The 26000-nt window shown below is 45.2% G+C and overlaps 1 protein-coding gene across 1 annotated transcript in view; it reads left to right on the plus strand.

Moving 5' to 3' along the window:
- Nucleotides 1-15763, plus strand: part of LOC141075626 (uncharacterized) — a 68532-nt gene extending 52769 nt beyond the window's left edge. Inside the window, exon 6 of the mRNA XM_073562730.1 lies at nt 14773-15763. Within this exon, the coding sequence (XP_073418831.1) occupies nt 14773-15710 (938 nt within the window). The 3' untranslated portion in view covers nt 15711-15763. The remainder of the gene's footprint in view (nt 1-14772) is intronic.
- The last annotated feature ends 10237 nt before the right edge of the window (nt 15764-26000 follow it).

Consider the following 26000-nt stretch of genomic DNA (forward strand, 5'->3'; position numbering starts at 1 on the left):
TTGAAAAATTGAAACAGATTGTATGTTTTGCAAACTATATGTACATTTGGCAAAATGACCTGGATAATGCAGTACAATATCACGGATCAGCAGCAAAAGGTCACATCTCTCCCAAAACACTTCATGTGTGCTTCAAAACAAAATGTGTGGTTTATACAAATTGTCAGTTCCCTCAAAATGCAAAGTCTCTTGACCTGTGTTTCACACAGTGTTTTGAGGATGAATTCAGCTCTACTCCCCCCTGCAGATTCCTCAGACATTGGCCACATTTACAAATGAAAGGATGCTAATTGGAGCCATCAGAGTCGTCAGTTCAGATTAAGGGTCATTTGACCCTCTTTTGGGACTTCAGGGGGAGCTCGAAATTTCTGGGACTTCTAGTGTTAACACCATTACATGGATCTGGACTTACACACGGTCCCCTAGGCTTGGACCATGGTGTTACCTGCTATTCTGTGGTGTTAGATGGCAAGAAGAATAGTCAGGTAGCTGGGTCAGAACCAGAAGTACAGAATCAGAAGACACAAGAGTAGTCAGTAAACGGGCCACGGTCACAACAGGGAATAAATACACAAGCCGCAAGCTGAGCCCAGAGGACTGAACCAGAGGAGAACAGCGCTATATCTGGCAGATTCCGGCCATGTGCTTTGCACTTTAGTAGGGTGTGGTACTTTCTAATTGGCTGAAGTAGGGAGCAGATTACTCCAGCTGGACAGCAGGAACAGGTCCCAGATGAGATTGGGCACACCATATGCAGAAGCCCTAATATAACTAAATGACAGAAAACCAGAGTAGTCGAAATCCCCATAAAGTGATTCCATTTTATAAATTAATTCACTGAGGGTTATAATCTATACATATGTGGTCAAAATTGTTGGTACCCCTCGTTTAATGACAGAAAAACCCACAATGGTCAAAGAAATAACTTGATTCTGACAAAAGTAATAATAAATAAAAAATATATGAAAATGAACAAATGAAAGTCAGACATTGCTTTTCAGCCATGCTTCCACAGAATTTAAAGAAAAATGAAACTCATGAAATAGGCCTGGACAGAAATGATGGTACCCCTGAAAATGTGACAAAAGGGACATGTGAAATCGTGGTGTGTCCACTAATTAGCATCACAGGTGTCTACAATCTTGGAATCAGCGAGTGGCCTGTATAGAGGAGGCTACAGATACTCACTGTGCTGTTTGGTGACATGGTGTGTATCACACTCAACATGGATCAGAGGAAGCGAAGGAAAGAGATGTCCCAGGAGATTAGAAAGAAAATTATAGACAAACAAGTTAAAGGTAAATGTTATAAGACCATCTCCACACAGCTTGATGTTCCTGTGACTACAGTTGCACATATTATTCAGAAATGTAAGCTCCATGGGACTGTAGCCAACCTCCCTGGACGTGGCTGCAGGAGGAAAATTGATGACAAATCAAAGAGACGGATAATGCGAATGGTAACAAAAGAACCCAGAAAAACTTCTAAACAGATTAAAGGTGAACTTCAAGCTCAAGGAACATCAGTGTCAGATCGCACCATCTGTCGTGGTATGAGCCAAAGTGGACTTCATGGGAGACGACTAAAAAGGACACCTTTGTTGAAAAAAAATCATAAAAAACCAGACTGGAATTTTCCAAACTACATGTTGACAAGTCACAAAGCTTCTGGGAGAATGTCCTATGGACAGATGAGACAAAAATGGAACTTTTTGGAAAGGCACATCAGCTCTATGTTTATAGATGGAAAAATGAAGCATATCAAGAAAAGAATGCTGTCCCTACTGTGAAACATTGAGGAGGCTCTGTTATGTTCTGGGGCTGCTTTGCTGCATCTGGCACAGGGTGTCTAGAATCTGTGCAGGGTACAATGAAATATCAAGACTATCAAGGGATTCTAGAGAGAAATGTGCTGCCCAGTGTAGGAAAGCTTGGTCTCAGTCACAGTTCATGGGTCTTGCAACAGGATAATGACCCAAAACACACAGCTAAAAACACCCATGAATGGCTAAGAGGAAAACATTGGACTATTCTAAAGTTGCCTTCTATGAGTCCTGACCTAAATCCTATTGAGCATCTTTGGAAAAAGCTGAAACATGTCATCTGGAAAGCGTAACCTTCAGAAACGAGACAACTGGAGCAGTTTCTTCTTGAGGAGTAGGCCAAAATACCTAAATACCTTTCGAGAGGTGCAGAAGTCTCATTGACAGTTACAGGAATCGTTTTCCTTTAGACCCAATTATTTTACTTTCACAAGGGTAACAGGAGAAAATGGACTATAAATTATTTTGCAATTTCTCCTAAGCATGCCATACCCCATGTCACGTCGCCGTCAGACTCAGGGCCTGCTGTTACGCCCTCAGCCACTAGGAGGCGACGGACTGTCACGCCACCCTCGGGCTCAGGGCCTGCTGTCCAGGCCTCCGCTACCAGGAGGCGCCGGACTGACATGTCGTCGTCGAATTCAGGGCCTGCTGTCCCGCCCTCATCCACTAGGAGGCGCCGTGGCTCGCGCCCGAGTGATGGCGGCAACAGTGAAAGGGCTTCTGCGCAGGCGTCTGGTGGACGCAGACTCCGCTCCTCTGTCAGTCATGAAGGGGTTGGTGCATCGTCATCAGGTCTGGTCCTGGGGGCGGTCCTGATGACATCATCAGCCCGGGAGCCTGTGAGGGATGATCTGATCCCTCAAATACCTTGGGACTGGGCTTGCAAGCCGCCGGATATATTCTTGGTTCCCCTGCGTGTTACTGTGTGAATTGCTATAGCTTATGACTCTGACCTTGGCCTGGACTTCTGACTCTGCTTCTGCCTAACGATTCTGTACCTCTGCTGCCCTCCTGGTTTATAACTCTGACCTTGGCCTGGACTTCTGACTCTGCTTCTGCCTAACGATTCTGTACCTCTGCTGCCCTCCTGGTTTATAACTCTGACCTTGGCCTGAATCTGACTCTGCTACTGTCTACTGTTTTTGTACCTTGCTGCCTGACTGGTTTAGACCCGGATACCACTACGTTTTTGTCTTGTTTTTGGAACACCTTTCTGGCGACCGTCCTGCTCTGGCCACTGCTCCTATTCAGACAGCGCCTCCTGGGCTCTGCTATAAATCCAGATCCCTGTATAAGGGTAAAGGGTATCAGTGTTTCTCGGGGTGTTGGCTGGCCGCAGCCCAGACCGCAGTAGGACGCCACATTATATCCGGCCACATATATATAAAGAAAAAAAGCTGCTTTTTGTGTATATGTCCATCTTACATAAAAGCAGTCTCCTGAATTTTTTTTTCTTTCTTCTTCTGACTGAGCTGATTTCCTGGCCTAACACCTGCTCCAGAGCACAGCCTGAAGGAATACTCCCATCTTCCTACACCAGCATGCTGCAGCCTGGAAGCTTCAAGGGAAGTGCTGAGCGTCAGAGATACACATTTCTGGGACGTCGGCCTCTGGGCAGCTCTGGTCGTGCTGACCCAGAGGCTCAGGTATTGCCCGCAAATGCGGCTAAACTTTTATTACCCGTCTCTCTCTCGTTTTGTAATAAATCTCTGTGTGTGAAGGCCTATGTGGATTGTGGTTCCGCAGGCAACTTCATGGATTTTTTGCTTGCAAAGGATCTTGGTGTACCTCTGCTAAAACTTAATGCCCCTATTCGGACCACTGCGATTAATGGTACATCCATTATCCAGGGTGGAGTGGAATTTGTTGCTACAGACATTGCTATGTCAGTGGGGGCATTACACAACGAACAGATGTCATTTTTTGTTATACTTAATTTATCTAATCCAGTTGTGTTAGGCATGCCATGGTTGCACCAGCATAATCTAGTTATTGACTGGCGCATAGGTGATATCGTGCGCTGGAGTCCACGGTGTCAGAATCACTGTATGTCACTGTCAGTGAACCAAATTAAAATTAAAACCCCCTCCATTCCATATGCATTCAGAGATTGTGAAGATGTCTTCTCCATAGTGGAGTCTGAGAAACTACCTCCTCATAGAGAGTACGACTGTCCTATAGACTTGGTCTCTGGTGCCCGTCTCCCTAAGGGGAGAATATTCAACCTCTCTGGTCCGGAGCGTGTAGCCATGAATGACTACATAGCAGACAGCCTACGTAAAGGCTTTATTAGACCTTCTACCTCACCTGTAGGAGCTGGGTTTTTCTTTGTAGAAAAAAAAGATGGTGGACTCAGACCATGCATGGATTATCGTGAGCTGAACGCAATTACTGTAAAAAATCAGTACCCGCTCCCACTCATTCCTGATCTGTTTAATCAGCTACTGGGAGCCCGCTGGTTTACTAAACTTGACCTCCGGGGGGCATATAATCTGGTCCGCATAAGAAGCGGTGACGAATGGAAAACGGCCTTTAATACACCTCTTGGTCACTTTGAGTACCTTGTAATGCCGTTCGGACTCAGTAACGCACCTGCCGTATTTCAACACTTTGTCAATGACATTTTCAGGGACATTTGTGGGGTGTATGTCGTCGTGTATCTTGATGACATTTTGATTTATTCGGCTGACCCTGTGACGCATGCTCAACACGTCCGTTCGGTATTGCAGAGACTGCGAAAAAACTCTTTGTTTGCGAAACTAGAAAAATGTGGTTTTTTTGCCGAAGAGGTACAGTTCTTAGGATACATGGTCTCAGGCAAGGGGTTTCGCATGGACCCTGCCAAGATTCAACCCATTAAGGATTGGGTGCAACCCAAATCGCTGAAAGCGCTGCAGCGGTTTTTGGGATTTGCGAATTATTACCGCAAGTTTATCAGGGGTTTCTCTGAGATTGCCAAGCCACTCACGGACCTTACCCGAAAAGGGGCGGACGTGACTAATTGGAATCCTGAGGCTATTCGGGCATTTTCCACACTAAAAGAGTGCTTCGTGGCCAATCCGGTTCTGATTCAACCGGACCTAGACTGCCCGTTTACTGTAGAAGTTGATGCCTCCGAAGTCGGAGTGGGAGCAGTGCTATCACAAGGCACTGCATCCCTCACTCAGCTTCGCCCATGTGCGATTTTCTCCCGCAAATTCTCTGCCACGGAGAGAAACTATGACATCGGTAATCGGGAATTACTGGCGATCAAATGGGCCTTCGAGGAATGGCGCCACTTCCTCGAAGGTGCCAAACACAAGGTCACTGTTATTACAGACCACAAAAACGTAACCTACCTAGAGTCAGCTAAAAGACTAAATCCCAGGCAGGCTAGGTGGGCCTTGTTTTTCTCCAGGTTTGATTTTATAATCACCTTCCGCCCCGGGACTAAAAATGTGAGGGCAGATGCCCTCTCTCGCAGTTTCTGCCCCACACAGACCGAGGACTGTGAACCAGTCCCAATATTGGCTAATGGAATCGTCGTGTCGGCAGTGTCTTTGGACCTTCTGGAGGAGATCCGTAGGTCTTCAGAGCAAGTTCCTGACACTACGCCCCCCAAAAAATTGTTCGTTCCGGCTAACCTTCGTCTGCAGGTTTTAAAAGAATCACACGACTCTGTCCTGGCAGGCCATCCGGGTCTCAATAATACCACCAGGTTGGTAACTAGGAACTTTTGGTGGCCGACGGTGGTCAAGGACTGTAAGGACTATGTTTCATCGTGTGAAGTCTGTGCCCGCGCCAAGTCCCTCCATAGTCGCCCTGCCGGCTGGCTTCAGTCCTTGCCCACCCCTGAGACTCCGTGGACCCACATCTCCATGGATTTCATTACAGACCTGCCGCCATCAGATGGGAAAACTTGTATCTGGGTGGTGGTAGACAGGTTCAGCATGCAGGGCCATTTTATTCCCCTTATTTAAGTAAGTTGTTCATCCTGCACATTGTACGTCTGCAAATATTGTGTCTGACAGGGGTACCCAGTTTGTCTCGAAGTTCTGGAGGGCATTCTGTAGACGCATTGGTGTGGAGTTGTCCTTTTCCTCGGCATACCATCCCGAAACTAATGGTCAAACTGAGCGTACTAACCAAGCCCTGGAACAATACCTCCGCTGTTATGTGTCAGGACATCAGACCGATTGGGTGGAACATCTGCCATTGGCTGAGTTCGCCCTCAATAATCGATATCAAGACTCCATTAAAACTACCCCTTTCTTTTGTAACCTTGGACTACATCCGCGCTTTGGGTCGTTTTCGGCCAGGATGTCGGAGCTCCCTGGGGTTGAGCAAAATATACATCGGCTAAAAACGATTTGGTCTGAGGTTAATTCAAATTTGAAAGGGGCTCAGGTTAGACAGGCTTCGGCTGCAAATAGACGACGATCTAAGGGGCCGCACCTGGGAGTTGGCGACAAGGTTTGGCTCTCTACAAAAAATATCAAGCTTAAGGTACCGTCCGCCAAACTAGGTCCCAGGTTCATCGGCCCATACGAAATTATCGAGGTGGTTAACCCAGTAGCCTTCCGCTTAAAACTTCCACAGTCATTCAAATTGCCTAACGTATTCCACAGGTCTCTCCTCAAACCTTATCGTTCTCCCATTCACCCTGTTCAGTCCCCTCCTCCTCCTGTTTCGGTCGGGGGAGCTCTGGAGTATGAAGTCCAGGGTATCCTTGACTCCCGCCTTGTGAGGGGCTCAGTACAGTATCTGGTACACTGGAAGGGCTACGGCCCAGAAGAAAGGTCCTGGGTTCCTGCGGGGAACGTCCATGCCAAGGCATTAATTAGGAGATTTCATCTTCTTCACCCTGACAAACTGGGTTTTGAGGGTCCGGAGGCCCCTCCTGGAGAGGGGGGTACTGTCACGTCGCCGTCAGACTCAGGGCCTGCTGTTCCGCCCTCAGCCACTAGGAGGCGACGGACTGTCACGCCACCCTCGGGCTCAGGGCCTGCTGTCCAGGCCTCCGCTACCAGGAGGCGCCGGACTGACATGTCGTCATCGAATTCAGGGCCTGCTGTCCCGCCCTCAGCCACTAGGAGGTGCCGTGGCTCACGCCCGAGTGATGGCGGCAACAGTGAAAGGGCTTCTGCGCAGGCGTCTGGTGGACGCAGACTCCGCTCCTCTGTCAGTCATGAAGGGGTTGGTGCATCGTCATCAGGTCTGGTCCTGGGGGCGGTCCTGATGACATCATCAGCCCGGGAGCCTGTGAGGGATGATCTGATCCCTCAAATACCTTGGGACTGGGCTTGCAAGCCGCCGGATATATTCTTGGTTCCCCTGCGTGTTACTGTGTGAATTGCTATAGCTTATGACTCTGACCTTGGCCTGGACTTCTGACTCTGCTTCTGCCTAACGATTCTGTACCTCTGCTGCCCTCCTGGTTTATGACTCTGACCTTGGCCTGGACTTCTGACTCTGCTTCTGCCTAACGATTCTGTACCTCTGCTGCCCTCCTGGTTTATAACTCTGACCTTGGCCTGAATCTGACTCTGCTACTGTCTACTGTTTTTGTACCTTGCTGCCTGACTGGTTTAGACCCGGATACCACTACGTTTTTGTCTTGTTTTTGGAACACCTTTCTGGCGACCGTCCTGCTCTGGCCACTGCTCCTATTCAGACAGCGCCTCCTGGGCTCTGCTATAAATCCAGATCCCTGTATAGGGGTAAAGGGTATCAGTGTTTCTCGGGGTGTTGGCTGGCCGCAGCCCAGACCGCAGACGGACGCCACACCCCATATGTGGGGGAAAAATACTGTTTGGGCACATGGCAGGGCTCAGAAGAGAAGGAGCGCCATTCGACTTTTTGAATGTAAAATATGCTGGAATAATTAGCGGTTGCCATGTCACGTTTCGAGAGCCCCGGATGTGCCTATACAGTGTAAACCACCAACAAGTGACACCATTTTGTAAACTAGACCCCCTTAGAGAACTTATCCAGATGTGTATTGAGCACCTTGAACCCACAGGTGCTTCACAGAAGTTTATAATGTAGAGCCATGGAAATAAAAAAAAAATTTTTTTCACAAATCTTTTTAGCTCCATATTTTGCATTTTCATAAGGGGAACAGGAGAAATTGCTCCATACAATTTGTTGTGCAATTTCTTCTGAACATGTAGATACCCCATATGTGGGAGAATACTACTGTTTGGGCACATGGCAGAGCTTAGAAGGGAAGGAGTGCCATATTGGAGAGCAGATTGTGCTGGAATTGTTTGTGGGTGACATGTCACATTGTCAGAGACACTGACGTGTCTAAACTGTGGAAACCCCCAACAAGAGACCCCATTTTGGAAACTAAACCCCTCCCCAAGGAACTTATCTAGATGTGTCATGGGCACTTTGAACCCCCAAGTGTTTCACAGAAGTTAATTACATAGAGCCGTGAAAATAAAAAAAAACATATTTTTTCCACAAAAAAATGAACTTTTCGCCTTCAATTGTTTTTTTCAACGGGTAACAGGAGAAATTGGACCCAAAAAGTTGTTGTGCAATTTGTCCTGAGTATTCTGACACCCCATATGTGGGGGTAAACCACTGTTTGGGCACATGGCAGAGCTTGGAAGGGAAGGAGCGCCATATTGGAGAGCAGATTTTGCTGGAATTGTTTGTGGGTGACATGTCACATTGTCAGAGCCCCTGAGGTGCCAGAACAGCATAAGCCCCCAAAAGTGACTGCATTTTACCAAATACTTCCCTGAATGAATTCTTCTAGTGGTGCAGTGAGCATACTGACACCACAGCTGTTCCATAGACAATTATACCATTGAGCAGTGAAGAAAAAATAATTATATTTTTACCACTAAAATGTTGTTTTAACCCCAGATTTTACATTGGAAAATAGGTAGATAGGTAAATGGTCACTACACCCATAGATGAATTCACAGAGGGGTGTCATTTCCTATTCCCAGAGGGGTGTCATTTCCAAAATGGGGTCACTTCAGGGGGGAATCTGCTGTTATGGCACTTTGGAGAGCTGCTAAGTGCCAGAACAACAGAATCCTCCCTGAAGTGACCCCATTTTGGAAATGACACCCCTCTGGGAATTCATCTATGGATATAGTGACCATTTTCACTATATGGATGATTTCCAGAAACACGTAGTGGAAGTTTCAGAGCAAAAATTGCAAAAATGTCATTGTAGTGCCCAATATATTGTGCCCAGCTTGTGTCTCTGGAGACCTCCCCCCACCTACCCCCGGAAATTGTTAAGTCAGCTCTACTCAAATGTGTCTGTCACTAAATAAACCAAATGCTTGAATGTCAAAACAGTTCATAAACGTGGTTCTGTGTGGAAGATTGTAAAGCCGTTATGGAGGCATAAGGCTGGCAGTGATGGGCATTGTGGGTAATAATAGCAGGGATCATGCCTGATTCCTCTCTAGGAACATACACGACATCTTCTCTGGGGGTTCTTTCTTGTTTCAGTTACTGGGATGAGTGCAATAAACTGTCGCTCAGTGAGTCTTCTCACATCTTCACATTCTAAAGGATTGGCGGGGACAACATTTTCAAAAACAAGATTTTCAGTGACCTTTTCCTGATAATCAAGGAAAGTATCTGCATTTCCGGCTTTTTTGTATAACACAAAAGAATTATATGTGGCCACCTGAAGCAAATACATGACTAACTTTTTATACCAGATCTATGATTTTCTTGATACCTGGTATGGCTGTAGATCCTGATCTGCAAGGTCCACACCCCATATATTTGTTGTAGTCAATGACAGACACAGGTTTTGGAGTAGTGGATCCCTGTTGGTCTGCAGTGGCCCTTGTGGCATCTGTGTGGATCGAGCTCAGGATAAAAATATCTTTTTTTATCCTTATACTTAAGGGCAAGCAGCTCTCCATTGCATAAAGCCCCTGACTGCCCCTTTTAGAACTTTTTGCTGACCAATGATTGTGGAAACCCCTGACTGTTTTTGCGAATGGTCCCACAAGCCCCTATGTTATGTTCAACCAAACTTTTAAATAGGGGTATGCTGGTGTGGTAGTTAACATATAGATTGTAGCCTTTTTGTAAAAATGGAGTTATCAGCTCCCAAACGATTTTTCCCCATGTCCCCAGATAAGTAGGGCCTCCTGGTGGGTTTAGTTGGCTGTCTTTCCCCTCATAAATGCGAAAAGCTGATGTGTATCCGATTGAACTCTCGCTCATTTTATAAAAATATTCAGAATTGAGAGTCCTCAGTGGTTGATACCTTTTAATGGCTAACTGAAAAGATGGTAACACATTGCAAGCTATCGAGACTACTCAGGTCTCTTCATCAGGCATAAACTAATACAAAATCTGAAGAGTCACATATTTATGCACTACAGCACAGAAAAAATGCAATAGATGAGACAAGTGACGTGAAGCAGAATTATGATTATGGGAGAGGGAGAAACATAAATATTGGACCAGTTCATGGATAAGGAGTCCAGATATTTTATTGTCCTCTGATTGGGGTCTCCTAATGTGTTGTGATGCCCCCACAAGGTCTTAGGAGCAAATTCCTTAATTGATGTAAAAAGACATAAATCCATGCGACACATTTATTCCAGCATTGAGAGTGTAAAAGGTTGTCATAAATTTATACTCACAGACTCTTCTCTCTCTCTGAGATGTGAAGTTACCTTTCAATACCAGTAATTTCATATCCCTAGTGTTGTGGTCCATCATACAAAAATGTTTTGCCACAGGTCGATCCATTCTTTTTTCTCTTATTGTGTGACGATGAGCATTCATCCTTGTTCTAAGCTTTTGCCCTGTCTCCCCCACATACAGACCCCCAGTTGGACATTTAGTATAAATAATTAGGTACACCACATTAGATGTAATGCAGCTGAAAGTACCTGGGATCTTGTAGTCCTGATGTGAATTGGGGATCTTTATCTTGTCCGTGGTCATTATAAATGGACAGGTTTTACATTTTTTTCTGGTTGCAAGGAAAGGTTCCTGCAGCTGTTGTGGGGAACAGGGAGCTTCTGACAATGATGCTTCTTAGATTTGGGTGCTGCCTAAAGCACAGTAGTGGGGGGTCTGGAAAAATGGATTGTAATCGGGTATCTTTTTGTAGTAAAGGTTGTAATTTCCGTGCAGCTCCCCTTAGCACTTCCAGATTTGGGTTGTAGGTGACTACTTGAGGCACCCGGTTTTTTTCTTCTTTAGCTTTGTAATGTAGCAGGTGATTCCTTGACATTCTGGTGGGTCTTGTAATTTGGTTTTCAATTGTTCTTGGATGGTAGCCCTGATTCAAAAAGGTATTTTTGAGGCGACCAAGGTGTTTGTCTCTATCCATGGGGTGAGAACATATTCGATTGTATCTGATGGCTTGGCTATAGATAATAGAGTTCTTTATGTGTTTTGGATGGAAACTGTCCCATTTAAGGTATGTTGGACGGTCGATTGGCTTCTGATACAGGGATGTCTCTATTTCATTTGTTTTTTAGCTTAATGATGGTGTCCAAAAAGTTAATCTCAGTGCTGGAGTAGTTGAGTGTTAAATTGATGGTGGGATGAAATTGATTAAACTGTTCGTGGAACGTCTTTAGCTGTTGCTCAGACTCCGTCCAGATGATTAAAATATCATCAATGAAGCGGTAGTAGGCAAGGGGCCTGATGGGGCATGAGGACAAAAAGTCGCTTTCAAGCTTGGCCATGAAAAGATTTGCATACTGTGGAGCCATTTTACTTCCCATAGCTGTGCCAGTCTCCTGTAGATAGATCTTGTTGTCAAATTCAAAGTAATTGTGGGTGAGGATGAATTTTATAAGTTTCACCACAGCATCAGCATCAGTCCCTGTGTTTTCCATTAAGAATTTGCAGGCATTTAATCCATCTTGGTGGGGGATATTAGATTACAAAGATTCCACATCCATGGTGGCCAGGATGGTTCCTTCTGGTAGAGGACCTATTGCTGCTAGTTTATTCAATAGGTCAGTTGTGTCCTGAATGTAGCTAGGTGTATCCTTCACCAGTGGTTTAAGAATATCCTCTACCCATCCAGATACCTGCTCAGTGAGGGTGCCCACACATGAAATAATTGGTCTTCCTGGATTTCCAGATTTGTGGATTTTGGGAAGCATGTAGAATGTCCCTATTCTTGGACTCTCTGGTATCAGGTCATCACAGGCTCTTATGGACTGGTCAGGCAGACAAGATACCAACTTGTTTAGTTCCTTGTAATAGTACTGTGTAGGATCCAACTCCAATTTTCTATAGTAGCGTGTGTCCATAAGTTGCCTGTTTGCTTCCTTCATGTAGACTGACATATTCATCATGACTATTGCACCTCCCTTGTCAGCAGGTTTAATGATGATTTCTTTGTTGGTTTTTAAAGACCGTATGGCCTTTCTCTCCTGGGCACTGATGTTGGATGCTTGTCTCCTGTTAGTGTCTATGATTTCGGATTTTATCAAATGTCTGAAGGAGTCTATATATTTATCCAAATGAGGGTTGCGTCCAGGTGCAGGTGTCCAGTCTGACCTTTTCCTAGTTGTTAGGATCCCTTTTCCTTCGGTCTGAGTGTTTTTTGAATCTTCTGTATCATTGAAACATTCCCTCAGGCGCAGTCTCCTGAAATAATGTTCCATATCACTGCAGAGTTCAGTTTTATCTAGGGCCTTAGTGGGACAAATATAGAGCTTTATTCCGAACCTTGCCCTCTTAGAAGGAATGAATTGCTTGAGGTGCAGTCTTCCTTTTCCTTTTCTGTCAAGTCTTCAATGATGGGACTGATATTGAATAGTCTGTCATGTTCTGGGACATTTCTGGGCAGGCATTGACTATTGTTGTTAAAATGCCAAAATCTCATGGGCATTTCATAACGGGTCCTAGGAAGAATAGCAGAAAACATAGGGGTGGCTTGAACAGGGCGATTGGACCAATAGGATTGAATGGTCATTTTTTTAATAAGCCCCATAGCGAATGTAAGTCCTAAAAATGTTTTCATTTCTAGGACATTAGTTGGTGTCCATAAATTTGACCTAGCATAATAGGATTTCGGATTCTGGCTGATGAATTGGGACACATATAAATTTGTAGGACAATATGCTCTAGCAAGCTATCTGTCAGAAACAAATTAAAAAAAATAATTGGTCCAAAATTTTCCACCTCCACATTTATACCAGGAATGGCATTAAAATTAGGGATGAATGGAGTAGCTGAATCCGAAGCCTCCCATCTGGGAAATGCTACATCAAGAGGCAAAGCCCCTTGGATATTGGTGTGCACCAATTCACGAGCACTAGGGACAGCGCTAGTACTGGGCATTGTTCCCTGAGTTGGAGACATTTCTCCAGAAGCGCTATTTGTCCTTCTTGTTGTACTGGTCCTTGTGTGTGAGGATGGACCAGAATCACTGCTCGTTTCTGAGCTATCACTGTCGCTGCTACTAATGCCCTCGAAATCCACATCACCATCTGACACTGCACTTTCTTCACTGTCAGAACATAAAAGTGCATAAGCCTCCTCTGCACTATAATACTGACGAGCCATTTTATTCGTTTTTATTTTTTTCCGGAAATAGAAAACTCAGACATGACTGACGTGACCAAATTATTGGGGAGACAATTGAGAAAAGCCTAATTATTTAGCCTTACCCTAACTTTAGCCTAATAGTAACCCTAACTTTAGAGTAAACCCTAAACCTAACTTTAGCCCCAACACTAACCCTAACTATAGCACTAACCCTAACCTGACTTATCTGTATTGTTACTTTATAGCACAATCGCTGACTGACACAGCTGTTGGCAGCAGCTCTTGTAACACTGTTTCTCCTCTAATCTCTCACTGACAGGAGATCTGAGGAGAAACCACGTTTTTATGAGGCAGATCGCCCGGGAAAGTTCGCTGCTACAACAAACTTTCCTAGTGATTTGACTCATTGGCTGGTGTGACGCTGACGTCATCAGGACCTGAACCAATCAGATCTCAATGAGGTCGAGGGTCACAGGAAGCGTTGTACGGTGGAATCCCCTTGTTATAAGATACGTGGAGATCCCGATGAGCACAAAACCGCCGACCGTAGACAAACGTCGGTATTGCACAAAGCCCTGCTAGTATCTTCCATTGGCAGTCATGAAGCGGTTAAGTTAAGGGTATAATCATTTCTATCCAGACCTATTTCATGAGTTTAATTTTTTTAAAATACTGTGGAAGCCTAGTTAAAAAGCAATGTCTGACTTTCATTTGCTCATTTTCATAGATTTTTGATTTATTAGTACTTTTGTCAGATTCAAGTTATTTCTGTGACCATTGTGGGTTTTCTGTCAGTAAACGAGGGGTACCAACAATTTTAACCACATGTGTAGGAGGAGTGAATATTTTGACTCCACAGCCACTTTCCGGAAATTAACACGCAGTGGATGTTGGAGAGTGAAAATTACACATTTGCCATTTTCTTACCCAGCACATAGTGCCCAGATTGTGCTCCAGGAGACACCGCAAATTAAGTGGATTCTTCTCACTATAATATTGCTAAATACAGGGATCCTGAATGTTGTTTGCGCACACTGCAAGACTCCGAAGTGAGAGCGGATTTTGCTGGATTGGTTTATGGAAACCTTGTTGCTTTTCAGCAGCCTTTGAGCCACTAATAGTGTGGGAACCTCTGTTTTTCCATTGACAGATGATGGACCTGAGTGGGGACTTGTTTTTGTGAGATGAGAATTGGTATTATTTTCGCCTACATAACATTGATTGGTTTCTTTTTATTTGATATTTGGGAGGCAGAATGAACCAACAGTTGAACACCACACACTACTGGCTCATCCAACAAGGTTTTCTATTAGACTGTGAACTGTCATTGTCTTGGTAAATAATTAAAGTTTTTTACATAGCTTGCCATTTTTATGGACAGTTTAAGTAAAAATGTTCAAAAATATAAAACTCAAGGATATTTTATTAAAAATTTTTTTTTATCTCAGCAGATGACTGTACCAGGAGATCAGAGGGACAGCTGACATCTTCAACTTTTAAATCTGATGATCTTAAGATCCTACAAGATACAACTGAAGTGATTGCTATTACTCCAGATACACCATCATCCATTCACAGCAAAGATCTGTCATCTGATCCTATGAAACAGGTCCCATCTTGTGATTCATTACTGACTACTAAGGAAAATCAAATTCACAAAAGAGGCATTAAAAAGCAAACTGCACCTTTAGCAAAGAAGCTATTTTCATGTTCAGAATGTGGGAAATGTTTTCACAAGAAATCACATTTTGTTAACCACCAACGAACTCACACAGGGGAGAAGCCTTTTTTCTGTTCAGAATGTGGGAAATGTTTTAACCAGAAAGGGAGTCTTAATGAACACCATAGAATTCACACAGGGGAGAAGCCTTTTTCATGTTCAGAATGTGGGAAATGTTTTGCACGTAAATCAAATTTTGTTACTCACCATAGAACTCACACAGGGGAGAAGCCTTTTTCATGTTCAGAATGTGGGAAATGTTTTAAAGAGAAATCAAATTTTGTTACTCACCACAGAACTCACACAGGGGAGAAGCCTTTTTCATGTTCAGAATGTGGGAAATGTTTTGCACTGAAAACAAATTGTGTTGTCCACCAGAGATCTCACACAGGGGAGAAGCCTTTTTGCTGTTCAGAATGTGGGAAATGTTTTAACCAGAAATGGAGTCTTAATGAACACCATAGAATTCACACAGGGGAGAAGCCTTTTTCATGTTCAGAATGTGGGAAATGTTTTGCACGTAAATCAAATTTTTTTACACACCATAGAACTCACACAGGGGAGAAGCCTTTTTCCTGTTCAGAATGTGGGAAATGTTTTAACCAGAAAGCGCTTCTTGTTAGACATCAGAGCAGTCACACAGGAGAGAAGCCTTTTTCATTTTCTTAATGTGGGAAATATTTTACTTGGAAATCAACTGTTAATAAACAACCGAGACGTCACATAGGGGAGAAGCCTTTTTTATGTTCATAGTGTTGGAATAGTTTTAACCAAAATTGAATCTTCTAAAGGGGTTGTCTCTTGTCATTCCTCATGTTTGCTGACAAAAGGATAAAACTAAACTTTATTAATTCCAAATATAAAACTATATCCATAATTCACCCCCTGAAGATTAGTCAGTAGGTGACTAATAGAAAAAACATGTACCCCAAAGTTCAGTATATAGGGTGAGGTGATGTATACACACTCACTCTCCAAGCCTCTCATTTCTACTGGTTTCATCATCCTCACCAAAGGCGACTCATCAGGAGACTATTTAATATTGACCTATATTCAAGCGAGACAAGACAAAAAAAGCTAAAATCGTGTATCATGTTCTCTGAAACAGTCAGAAAACTAGCCACATATTGGCAGATTCCAGACCTCAGACTATATACTGTGTATGTTTATAAGCCACTCCAGTGTCAGGAATAGATAGTATGTGACAATACAGTATAATTCTTGTGTTTTTCTCCTATAGGGACTGCCCTAGTTTGGTAATGTAGCAGCTGTTAATTAGTAGTGCAGACAAATTGTCCAGACTAAACTCAGTCTTCAGACGGCCCAATATGTACCACTCAGGGAAAACTTACCTGCTCCAAAGACCATTAGCAGCTTCTAACTAATGGCCATGCTGCGGTCTGTCAGGGAATGAGTGCAATATCGTTATAAAGACTAGGGATATGTGCAATCATAATGTCTGGGGGATCTGTGCCATTATTTAGTATGAATATGGAAATTATCTCTGAAAGGTAAGTGTTCCCTGATTGGTATATACGGGATTGTCACATACTATAGTTGGTTACCAGTCAGTGATTCAAACCATTTTTAACTGCTTTGAACAGGCACTCACACCTGTTCAAAGCAGTTAAAACTGGTTTGAATCACTGACTGGTAACCAACTTACGATTTTACTTAAAAAAAATGCTTTGTCCCAATTAATTTGCACAGCACTGTATATAGTTTGAGGTCTAGGATCTGCCAATATGGGGCTAGTTTTCTGACTGTTTCGGATAACATGATACATGATTTTAGGGTTTTCTTCGTCTAGTCCCGCATGAATATAGTTCAATATTAAATAGTCTCCTGATGAATGAATGAATCCAATGAATATTCATTTCTCTTAAGTAGCGGTACACGTGACCACTGGCAGCAGCAGGAAGCCGGTGGCTGACACTGCGGGCACTGAAGAGGAATGAATACTCACTGCTCTCTGTGCGCACAGTCCCGGCGAGTACTCCGGCAGCTGTGCTCTGCTTGTGAGCAACGCATGCCGTCCTTGCCATATGCTGCTTACAAGCATAAAGCATTTTCTGGCACTGGAGCAGGGCACAGTGAAGGAGCGTCGGGTAGGTAAGTGTAATTTTTTTTTATGTTTTCTGATGGGCCATTCAGACCAGGATGGGGGCCAATTATATGGATTGGGCCATGCATACTTGGACCGGGATGGGTGCCAATCATACCAGAATAGAGATAGTGCCCTCCATACCAGGACGAGATGGGGGCCCTGCATACCATGATAAGGATGGGGGCCATGCATACTAGTATAGGGATGTCTGAGCTAAGGAAATCCCCTATGACTCATTTCACACCAGGCTCTGTCAGAGCTGCTCTCCAGCTCCTTCCTCCACCAAGGATGGTTGAAATGAACACTATCACCAACTCTGATTGCAACATCTGTGACTCTTTTATAGCAGAGCCAGCAATCACACCTACATTATAATCATGTGCACTTAACTAAAGAAACTAGAGTGCAATGACGCTCACCACCACAGGGGGAAAACCAAACGACACCACAGTGCAATAATCCTAATGGCCATCGGGGTTAAAAACCAACCATAAGCACAGCTTATGGAAAAAAAAAGGTTACCTGTACTTTTATTAGTCTTGATCCAGCATGGATCATGACAGTACCCTCCCCGTAATGAGGGGCCTCTGGACCCTCAAGACCGCTCCCCATCAGGGAACCATCTACAGCGGGGACGCCCAGACCCAGAGTTCACCCCTGCAACTACCTGCATGTCAGGTTGATGAGAAACGAGCCTGCTGGTATTGGCAACATATGTTCTGGAGGCAACACACATCTCCGAAGCGCTGACCTGGGGAACGGGTTGTGTATGTGTATGTTTGGTATGAGCTGGTAACACTCCACAACACACTTCCACTGGACGTTTTTGGGTGGCCACCCATACACGCTTGTTCACACACAGGTCCGGACCTGAACGTTTATTGCCACTCGTTCGTTTGTCACCATTTGGAGAACTCTTTCTGGGATTGACAACAGATGCGTCCCCCTGTGTCACCACACTCACACCCCCGCACCTAACCAAGGGGTACACCACCCTCCAACCCCTTCCACAACGAGGTCTGCACCTCCCCGGGTTGGCCAATGGTGAGGGTTGAGACTTGCCCCTACTCTCCTGCAGCACATCTGCTGCCCTCACTGGAGAGGAAGGGGTCCGTTGAAGAGAGATGGCAGAGACAGTAGTTCCTAGGCTGCAGCCCTCACACGAGTGCCCCCAGCTGACCACTTCCCTCGCCCACCAATCTATTACCGGGTTGTGTCTCTTCAGCCAAGGGAGGCCTAAAACAATAGGTACTGGCATTCCCTCCAAGACGTAGCATGACAAGGACTCCTCATGTTGTCCTATACGCAGATGGATATTCTCTACGCCCTTGGTCAAGCTCCCCTGACTCAGTGGAACAGAGTTTATGGCCTGGACGCTTATAGGATGGGCTAGTGTCCTACACCTCAGACCATGAGTCTGGACAAAGCGAGCATCCACCAGACTGACTCCTGCTCCGCTGTCCACAAACACCGGTATCACCTCCGGTACCCCGCCAGCCAAGACCTCTGCTGACATGGTACTTTGGGAGGGCAAAATGGAGGAAATGTATACTCCCTGGTCGCCTCCCTCCAAGCGACCAGGAGAATGTGGCTTCTCAGATGGCACAGATAATTTGGCACGCAATAGGCAAGCCTTCAGGACATGACAAGTCTGCCCACAGTACAAACATGCCAACACCACTCCCCAAACCGTAGGCAGCTCCGAATACAACTTAGCTCCTCCTACTTGCATGGGTTCATCAGGAGACTTGGCATGAACTGGGCAGGCTCTCATAAAATGGCCAGGCTTCCCACAGGAAAAGCATACCCCCACCACGAAGAGCCGCAGACACCCCCTTTTTTGTATCAACAAGACCGGGCTGCCTGGGTTCCTCCATCCACACTGGTGGGTCCTCCTCCCTAGCGAGGACATCAGGGGGCACTTTTTGTATACGTCTTTCCCTAAGGCGTCTATCCACCCGGATGGCAAGGGACATGGTGGCCTCCAGCGACCTGGGAGTGGCGTACTGCACCAGAGTATCCTGCAACTTTGGAGACAAACCCTGCACAAATTGACTCCTAAGTGCAGGGTCATTCCACTGAGTATTAGTGGCCCATCTCCTAAACTCTGAACTGTACTCCTCAGCGACCCGGGCTCCATGTTTACACCTACGGATTCGAGATTCCGCCAGGGCAACGCCATCAGGATCCCCATACACAAGTGCCAAAGCCGCAAAGAACTCGTCCACGGACTCTAAAGATGGAGAATCGTCCGGTAGGGAGAAGGCTCAGGATTGGGGATCCCCTTTAGGAAGGGACATAATGATTCCCACCCGTTGCTCTTCAATCCCTGATGAACGAGGGCGCAGCCTGAAATACAATTTACAGGCTTGTTGAAACACCAAGAATTGATCTCTCCCTCCAGAAAATCTGTCGGAGGGATATCTTGGGTTCTGGCTGAGCCTGTCTCTGAACCAAGCCCCCAAAACCCACCAACTGCTGCAGTTTCTGCACCAACTCACCACGCAGCCCCCTAATCTCATCAGTAAGGGTCTGCAGCATTTGGGCAAAGGTCTGAACTGGGTCCATAGCTCAGCAGAAAAAAAAGTTAGGTTGGTGATAATGTCACCTGTCCTGTGTGACGCGACCAGCGGCCGGTAACTAGAACAACAGGACGCGGCACGTGATACTGTCCCGTGTGACACGGCTCGCAGGCCGGTAACTAAAACAACAAGATGAAGGGAAACAGTTACAACGGTGGGCCCTGCGATAGGGAAAGGGGACTTGGAGACCTCCGGCACTCCCCTGAGTCAGTGTCCCTAACGCTCCTAACGTTCCCTATGCCGGTTCCACACCGGGCGCCAATCAGGAACCTGTCGCCCTAGCACACCCTACACCTATCCCTTGCTAGGGAGCTGGGTGGCGCAGGCACTGGCCCCACCGCTGTACTAATACACACTAAGGAAAAACACAAACAGGGAAACACCACTTAGCTTTACTCTGTTGTACTTGCTCCTGGCAACAGAGTCCACCACCAGCATGCAGTTCTCCTCCTGAGTCGCTGCCACCAAGCTCTGTCAGAGCTAAGGAAATCCCCTATGACTCCTCTCACACCAGGCTCTGTCAGAGCTGCTCTCCAGCTCCTTCCTCCACCAAGGATGGTTGAAATGAACACTATCACCAACACTGATTGCAACACCTGTGACTCTTTTATAGCAGAGCGAGCAATCACACCTACATTATAATCATGTGCACTTAACTAAAGAAACTAGAGTGCAATGATGCTCACCACCACCAGGGGCAAACTTAGAACAAACGATACACAGTGCAATAATCCTAATGGCCCCCGGGGGCAAAAACCAACCATAAGCACAGCTTAGGGAAAAAAAAGGTTACTGTGCTTTTATCAGTCCTGATCCAGCAAGGATCATGACAAAAGGGTATAAATAGTAAGAAAATAAAGAGCTGACAGCGCATTACATCCCTGGAATACAAATAGGAGATATAAAGTGCAGCCAGTGCTATATGGGATATCCCAGGAATACAGCACAGCCCATATAGTGTAAAGGAGGAACCATCCTAACAAGAGATGGAGATTACAGATCCTACAGACGACATGCCGGGAGTGTACAGAGAAAGATGGCAGATTCACCACTATTCCCTCTTACGGGCATTTCGCCACGTCAGCTTCCTCAGAGGGTACGGATAAGTGTTTCCAACACACCAAGGTCCTGTACTAATCCAGGCAAGGGGAGTAACTCTGGGGAAAAGTGGGGGTGCTCCTAAAGGAATTGGGGCTGTTCCCCGGTCATATCTTCCCCAGTGAAGCAGGAGGTCCAGGATGAAAACCTGTTGGTAAGACCAAGATGAATAATGCTGCATAGAGCCATCTGGTAGCGATCAGTCAGGTGAAGTGATAGTGAGGGGGGTCCGGAAACAAAACAATGCAGGTGAAAAGAGCCAAATGTGACCCCACCAAGTGACCAGTGAGAGAGCAACTGTGCAACGGGTAAGAAAAGAGAATAAACAGTGATATGATAAAGATATAAAGAGAAAAGCAGCTTAATAACAGTGATGATAATAAAATCTATGGGAAGTGTTTGTGGTGAAGTGTATACACTCCTAGAAATGTTTCCTCTACAGTATAGAGATATAAATGATCAGTATTAGGACGTGTAACAAAGAGGAATCTGTTATTTTATAGAGAGAATGTAATGAGCAATAAATGACGGGAATAATCGGGAATGAAATTGTTATTAATAATATAATGAGATCCCAGCACCTGACACTTCCCGGGATATATGGGCTTATATTAGAATCCCAATTACCAACTGGAAAGATAAAAACAAAGGGAAAAGGGCGGAACAAAAAACAAGCCCCAAACACCTCATAACCCACAATGTAAGGGCAGAAAAATACCGGAAATATAAGTTTCTCTTCACACTGCAATATTAGTCACATGTGATCTGTGTCTCTCCCAGAAGAGAAGTCATCACAGCGTCATTCCCCGTAATAACCGTATAGAGGAGGAAATGATCGCCGAGAGAGCGTCCATTGTTAGAATAGTGGGGAGACACAGATGGGATCCAATGCTCCTGACTGTCCGGATGTCTAGAGGATCGTCACCATCGGAGAGTAAAGTGCAGATCGGCGATCTTGTGACCGTTGTATTATGGGGAAATAAGAAACAAATAAGACACATTGAGATCAGAGAAAACTGTTCTATGTAATAAAGAGTGTAGAGAACGAATTCCACCAAACCCCCTATAGGAAAGGGGAGAAGCTGAGAACGTCATCTACACCATTGGGATGTCAGGGATTTAATGGCCGGATCCATTTGGTCTCTAATTGTGACCAGATCTTTTTCCAGTCGCCTCCTATTGGTAACCAGGACCCTATCGATGCCAGAGACACAGAGGAAGCAACTACAGCAAAAGAACCCCTAAAAATAGTTTTTAAATAATAAAAGTTATCAAATTTTACAAGAAATAACCAAGAAAAATCTTTCCAATGTAAAGGAGTAATGGGGGGTCTGGTGGTGGTAATGGGGGTCTGGTGGTAGTAATGGAGGGTCTGGTGGTAGTAATGGGGGTCTGGTGGTGGTAATGGGGGTCTGGTGGTGGTAATGGGGGTCTGGTGGTAGTAATGGGGGTCTGGTGGTAGTAATGGGGGGTCTGGTGGTAGTAATGGGGTCTGGTGGTGGTAATGGGGGGTCTGGTGGTAGTAATGGGGGGGTCTTGTGGTAGTAATGTGGGTCTGGTGGTGGTAATGGGGGGGTCTGGTGGTAGTAATGGGGGGTCTGGTGGTGGTAATGAGGGGTCTGGTGGTGGTAATGCCGGTCAGCTGGAGTCACCAAGATACAATAATAACGTATTGGTTTAGCACTAATTATATAACACAGATGAAATATCTCGGGAGGATAGGTTGTGCATGATCCTATGTAGATGTCCCTTCCTAACAGCGGAGGTTGGCACCCTGGGTAGTGATTTGGCGCCTCCGCTCCACGTCCTCTGACCCTTATTGACCCTCAGCTCGTCTCCTCACCAAAAGCCACCACCAAACACATAAGAAATAAAGTTCTAGTGGTGCAAAAAGTCCAACTGACCCCTTGTGCTTAATGTGCACTGAGCACAGATGTGGCTCCATGTTACAGAGAAGATGCTGCACCCATATATCCTCCGTATGTCTAATATCTCATAGTGATAGAGAAATAACAAGATGTCACGGATCAGAGACAAAAGACATCGATCATATAGACCTACTGCTCAAACGCAAGACGCCTATAATAACGAAGCAGAAGGCCCAAAAGGAAATCTATCATTCTCTGCAGCAACTGAATGTATAAGCAAGTAAAACCCGCAGCACAATGGCTGATCTAAAAAGCACAAGACCGTGCCCACAATACAGGTCCACACTTCTGCCTTTATATGGCCCCAATAGCATCATATTATATAAGCAGGTGTCGCCTCAATAGCACAAGGGATTCTTCATAGCACAGAAACATGCCCAATATACAGGAACGCCCTTATATTGGGGGGCTAATACCCCACCCTGTATATGCAGATAAATGGCCCAATCAGCAGAGAGGAAAACATCAGAAGCCACGCCCATAGGAGGTGGACACTTATCTCCAAAAATGAAAAAGGGCAGGTACGGACTGGGGCTGAAATCCAGCCCTGGCATTGGCAATCATACAGGCCCATGTTGTCCCCGTCTCCAAGCACCAGATGGGATATATTACTAATATTACCCTGGATGGAGGAAGGAAGATTTACTACAAGACCAATATTTCTAATGTGGCTGCTGGGGGTAAGTGACGGAGTCAGCGACTTTGTGCTCCGTCACAACTGGTAACAGCATGGGTGTCTTGAGAACACCGATTCTGATAACAACTTAGCAGACAGGGCAGCCCACAACCAGACATGCCCTTCTGGCATTTGCCAGAATTGCCAGATAGCCAGTCCGGCCATGAAAAAGGGGTTGGGGAACGGGAGAAGTCAGCTCACCATTTACAGTCTCTTTCCAAGAATGAGTTCCACGTTCGGAGCCACCTGGGCTTAGGCGTGCAAGTTCCAAAGTTGCAAACTGTAAAGCGCTGCGGAATATGTTAACGCTATATAAAAAATAAAGATTATTATTATTAATGAAGAAAAAAGGTTCTCCAGCGTAGAAAAATATAAAACTTCATCTTTATTGAAAAAAATTCATGAAAACAGGCCCAATGCAGACAACATATAGATCCCAGAGAGCAAGCAACCGACGCGTTTCACCACTCCGGCCTTAATCATGGTCAGTATGTCAGACTGGAGGCTGAAAAACCTTTCATGAAGCAAGAGGGTGAAAAAGTCAGAGCTAATTATTAATTAGATCACAAGGTGAGTAGATTTAACTCTTTGTGACAGCACTTCAACAACATGCATGGACCATATGAAATAAAAGGAATACATCATGAAAAGACAATATGCAAACACCAAATAATTACTAGCATGGATGAGACAGACTCTTATTCCAATGCAGATTCAGACTGATGAGAAATCAGACACGGAAAAAACACATTAAACAAAAAAAATTATAGATCGTACTGAAGTGTGAGATCTTGTCGCACGTTCAGACCTTGCGGAATCCTTGTCTGTAATTTGAATATCCAGTACGACTCCCTATTTACCCTATTTTTCGTACTATAAGACGCACTTTTTCCCTCAAAAAAATTTGGGAGGAAAATGGGGGGTGCGTCTTATAGTGTGAACGCAGGCTTACCAGGGGGTTGCGGCAGTGGTGTAGCAGCGGAATCAGTGGCGGCAGAGGGGTGGTGATGCTGTGGCGGTGGGCGGTGTGAAGTGCACCTGAGCAGGGTCCATTCCTCAGGATGCTAGCGGCAGAAATGTGTCCGCGCCGCGGCCCGGTGTCCAAGGCGAGCAGAGCAGAGTGCATCACCGGTTTCCCTGCGGCCATCTTCCTGAAGTCGTGGGCCACTGGAAGCTTCAGGACAATGGCCACCAGAGGCAGCACGTGCGCAAATTGAGATCTCGGCGGCACTCTTCTTCAGAATAATGGCCGCCGAGATCTCAGTCTGCGCACGCGTGGCCTACGGCAGCCATTTTCCTGAAGCTTCCAGCGGCCCACGGCTTTAGGAAGATGGCAGCAGGAAAACCGGTGATGCACTTTGCTCTGCTCGCTGCCGACACCGGACCCGCAGCATTACAACCCGGGACTGCAGCATTGCCCCACTTCTGCCACTGCCAGCTTCCTGAGGAAGGGACCATGCCTTCTGTGATCTCGCTGTACCACCGCCGGCCCTCAGGTAAGATACCTTAAATTCGTACAATAAGACGGACCTCCATCTTATAAAAATCTTTTTTCTGCTATTTTCAACCCCAAAATTTGGGGTGCATCTTTTGGTCTGGTGCGTCTTATAGTCCGAAAAATATGGTAATAGTTTTCTTCTCATATCTCCACCTCTGAACAGTTTGACGACTTGTTCTATACCTATAACCTGAAAAGGAGCTGGTGTTACCCCGTGTGTGTTTTTACAATGTTTGAATACCGCAGATACATTGTGTGCAGTCTGACTGCTGGCATCAGAAAGATGTCTCCTCACTCGCTTCTTCACCTGCCCTATAGAGCACCCACATATTGTAGGTGGCACAATGTGCCCTCTATTAGGTAGACAACACCTACTGTTTTGCGGTTTATGTAACTTTTTTTTTAACTATTTTTATTAATTTACCAATTTTAACAACAAGGAAAAGGTACAGACAGTTATAGTATATTTATGACATTAAGCCAAAATCCCACCTTTTCCTCCCCCCCTACAATCGTCATCATTTGAAAGGATTCCTTAAATTGGTGTATGTCCACTGATGCTTTGTAGCAGGTACTATGTGGTGCTCTCAAATTGCTTCTTAAGTCTGTTCCTAGATTCTGTATCCAAGGATGGAACAAAATACGACCATCTGGTGGAGAACTTCTCTGTTAGTTTCCAACCAGTCCATTTTAAACAGAAAATGAATTGTTGTCAATATTAACGATTTTGATGGAACATTTGAGTGTAACCATTGATGTAATAGTAATATACTTTTCTTTACTGCTGAGGCCCAAATCACTAACATGGCTTTGGTGTTCTTTGGCAATACTCTTTGGGTCTCCTCTAGGATATTAAAAATAGCCCATTGCGGGGTAAGAGGGAACTCAAAACCACTCAATTGTTGCAACTCAGAGTGGATATCACACCACAACTTTTGAATTTTTGGACAACCCCACATATGATGGTAGATGTCAGTATTGTGTAGACCACATTTTACACATTGATATGAATTTGTGGGAGACATTCTAGATTGTATGTACGGGGTAATATAAGCCCTATGTAGCAATAA

Source organism: Dendrobates tinctorius, unplaced genomic scaffold (genome assembly GCF_039654945.1).
Source record: "Dendrobates tinctorius isolate UK_male_01 unplaced genomic scaffold, ASM3965494v1 ptg000366l, whole genome shotgun sequence".
NCBI classification, from domain to species: domain Eukaryota; kingdom Metazoa; phylum Chordata; class Amphibia; order Anura; family Dendrobatidae; genus Dendrobates; species Dendrobates tinctorius.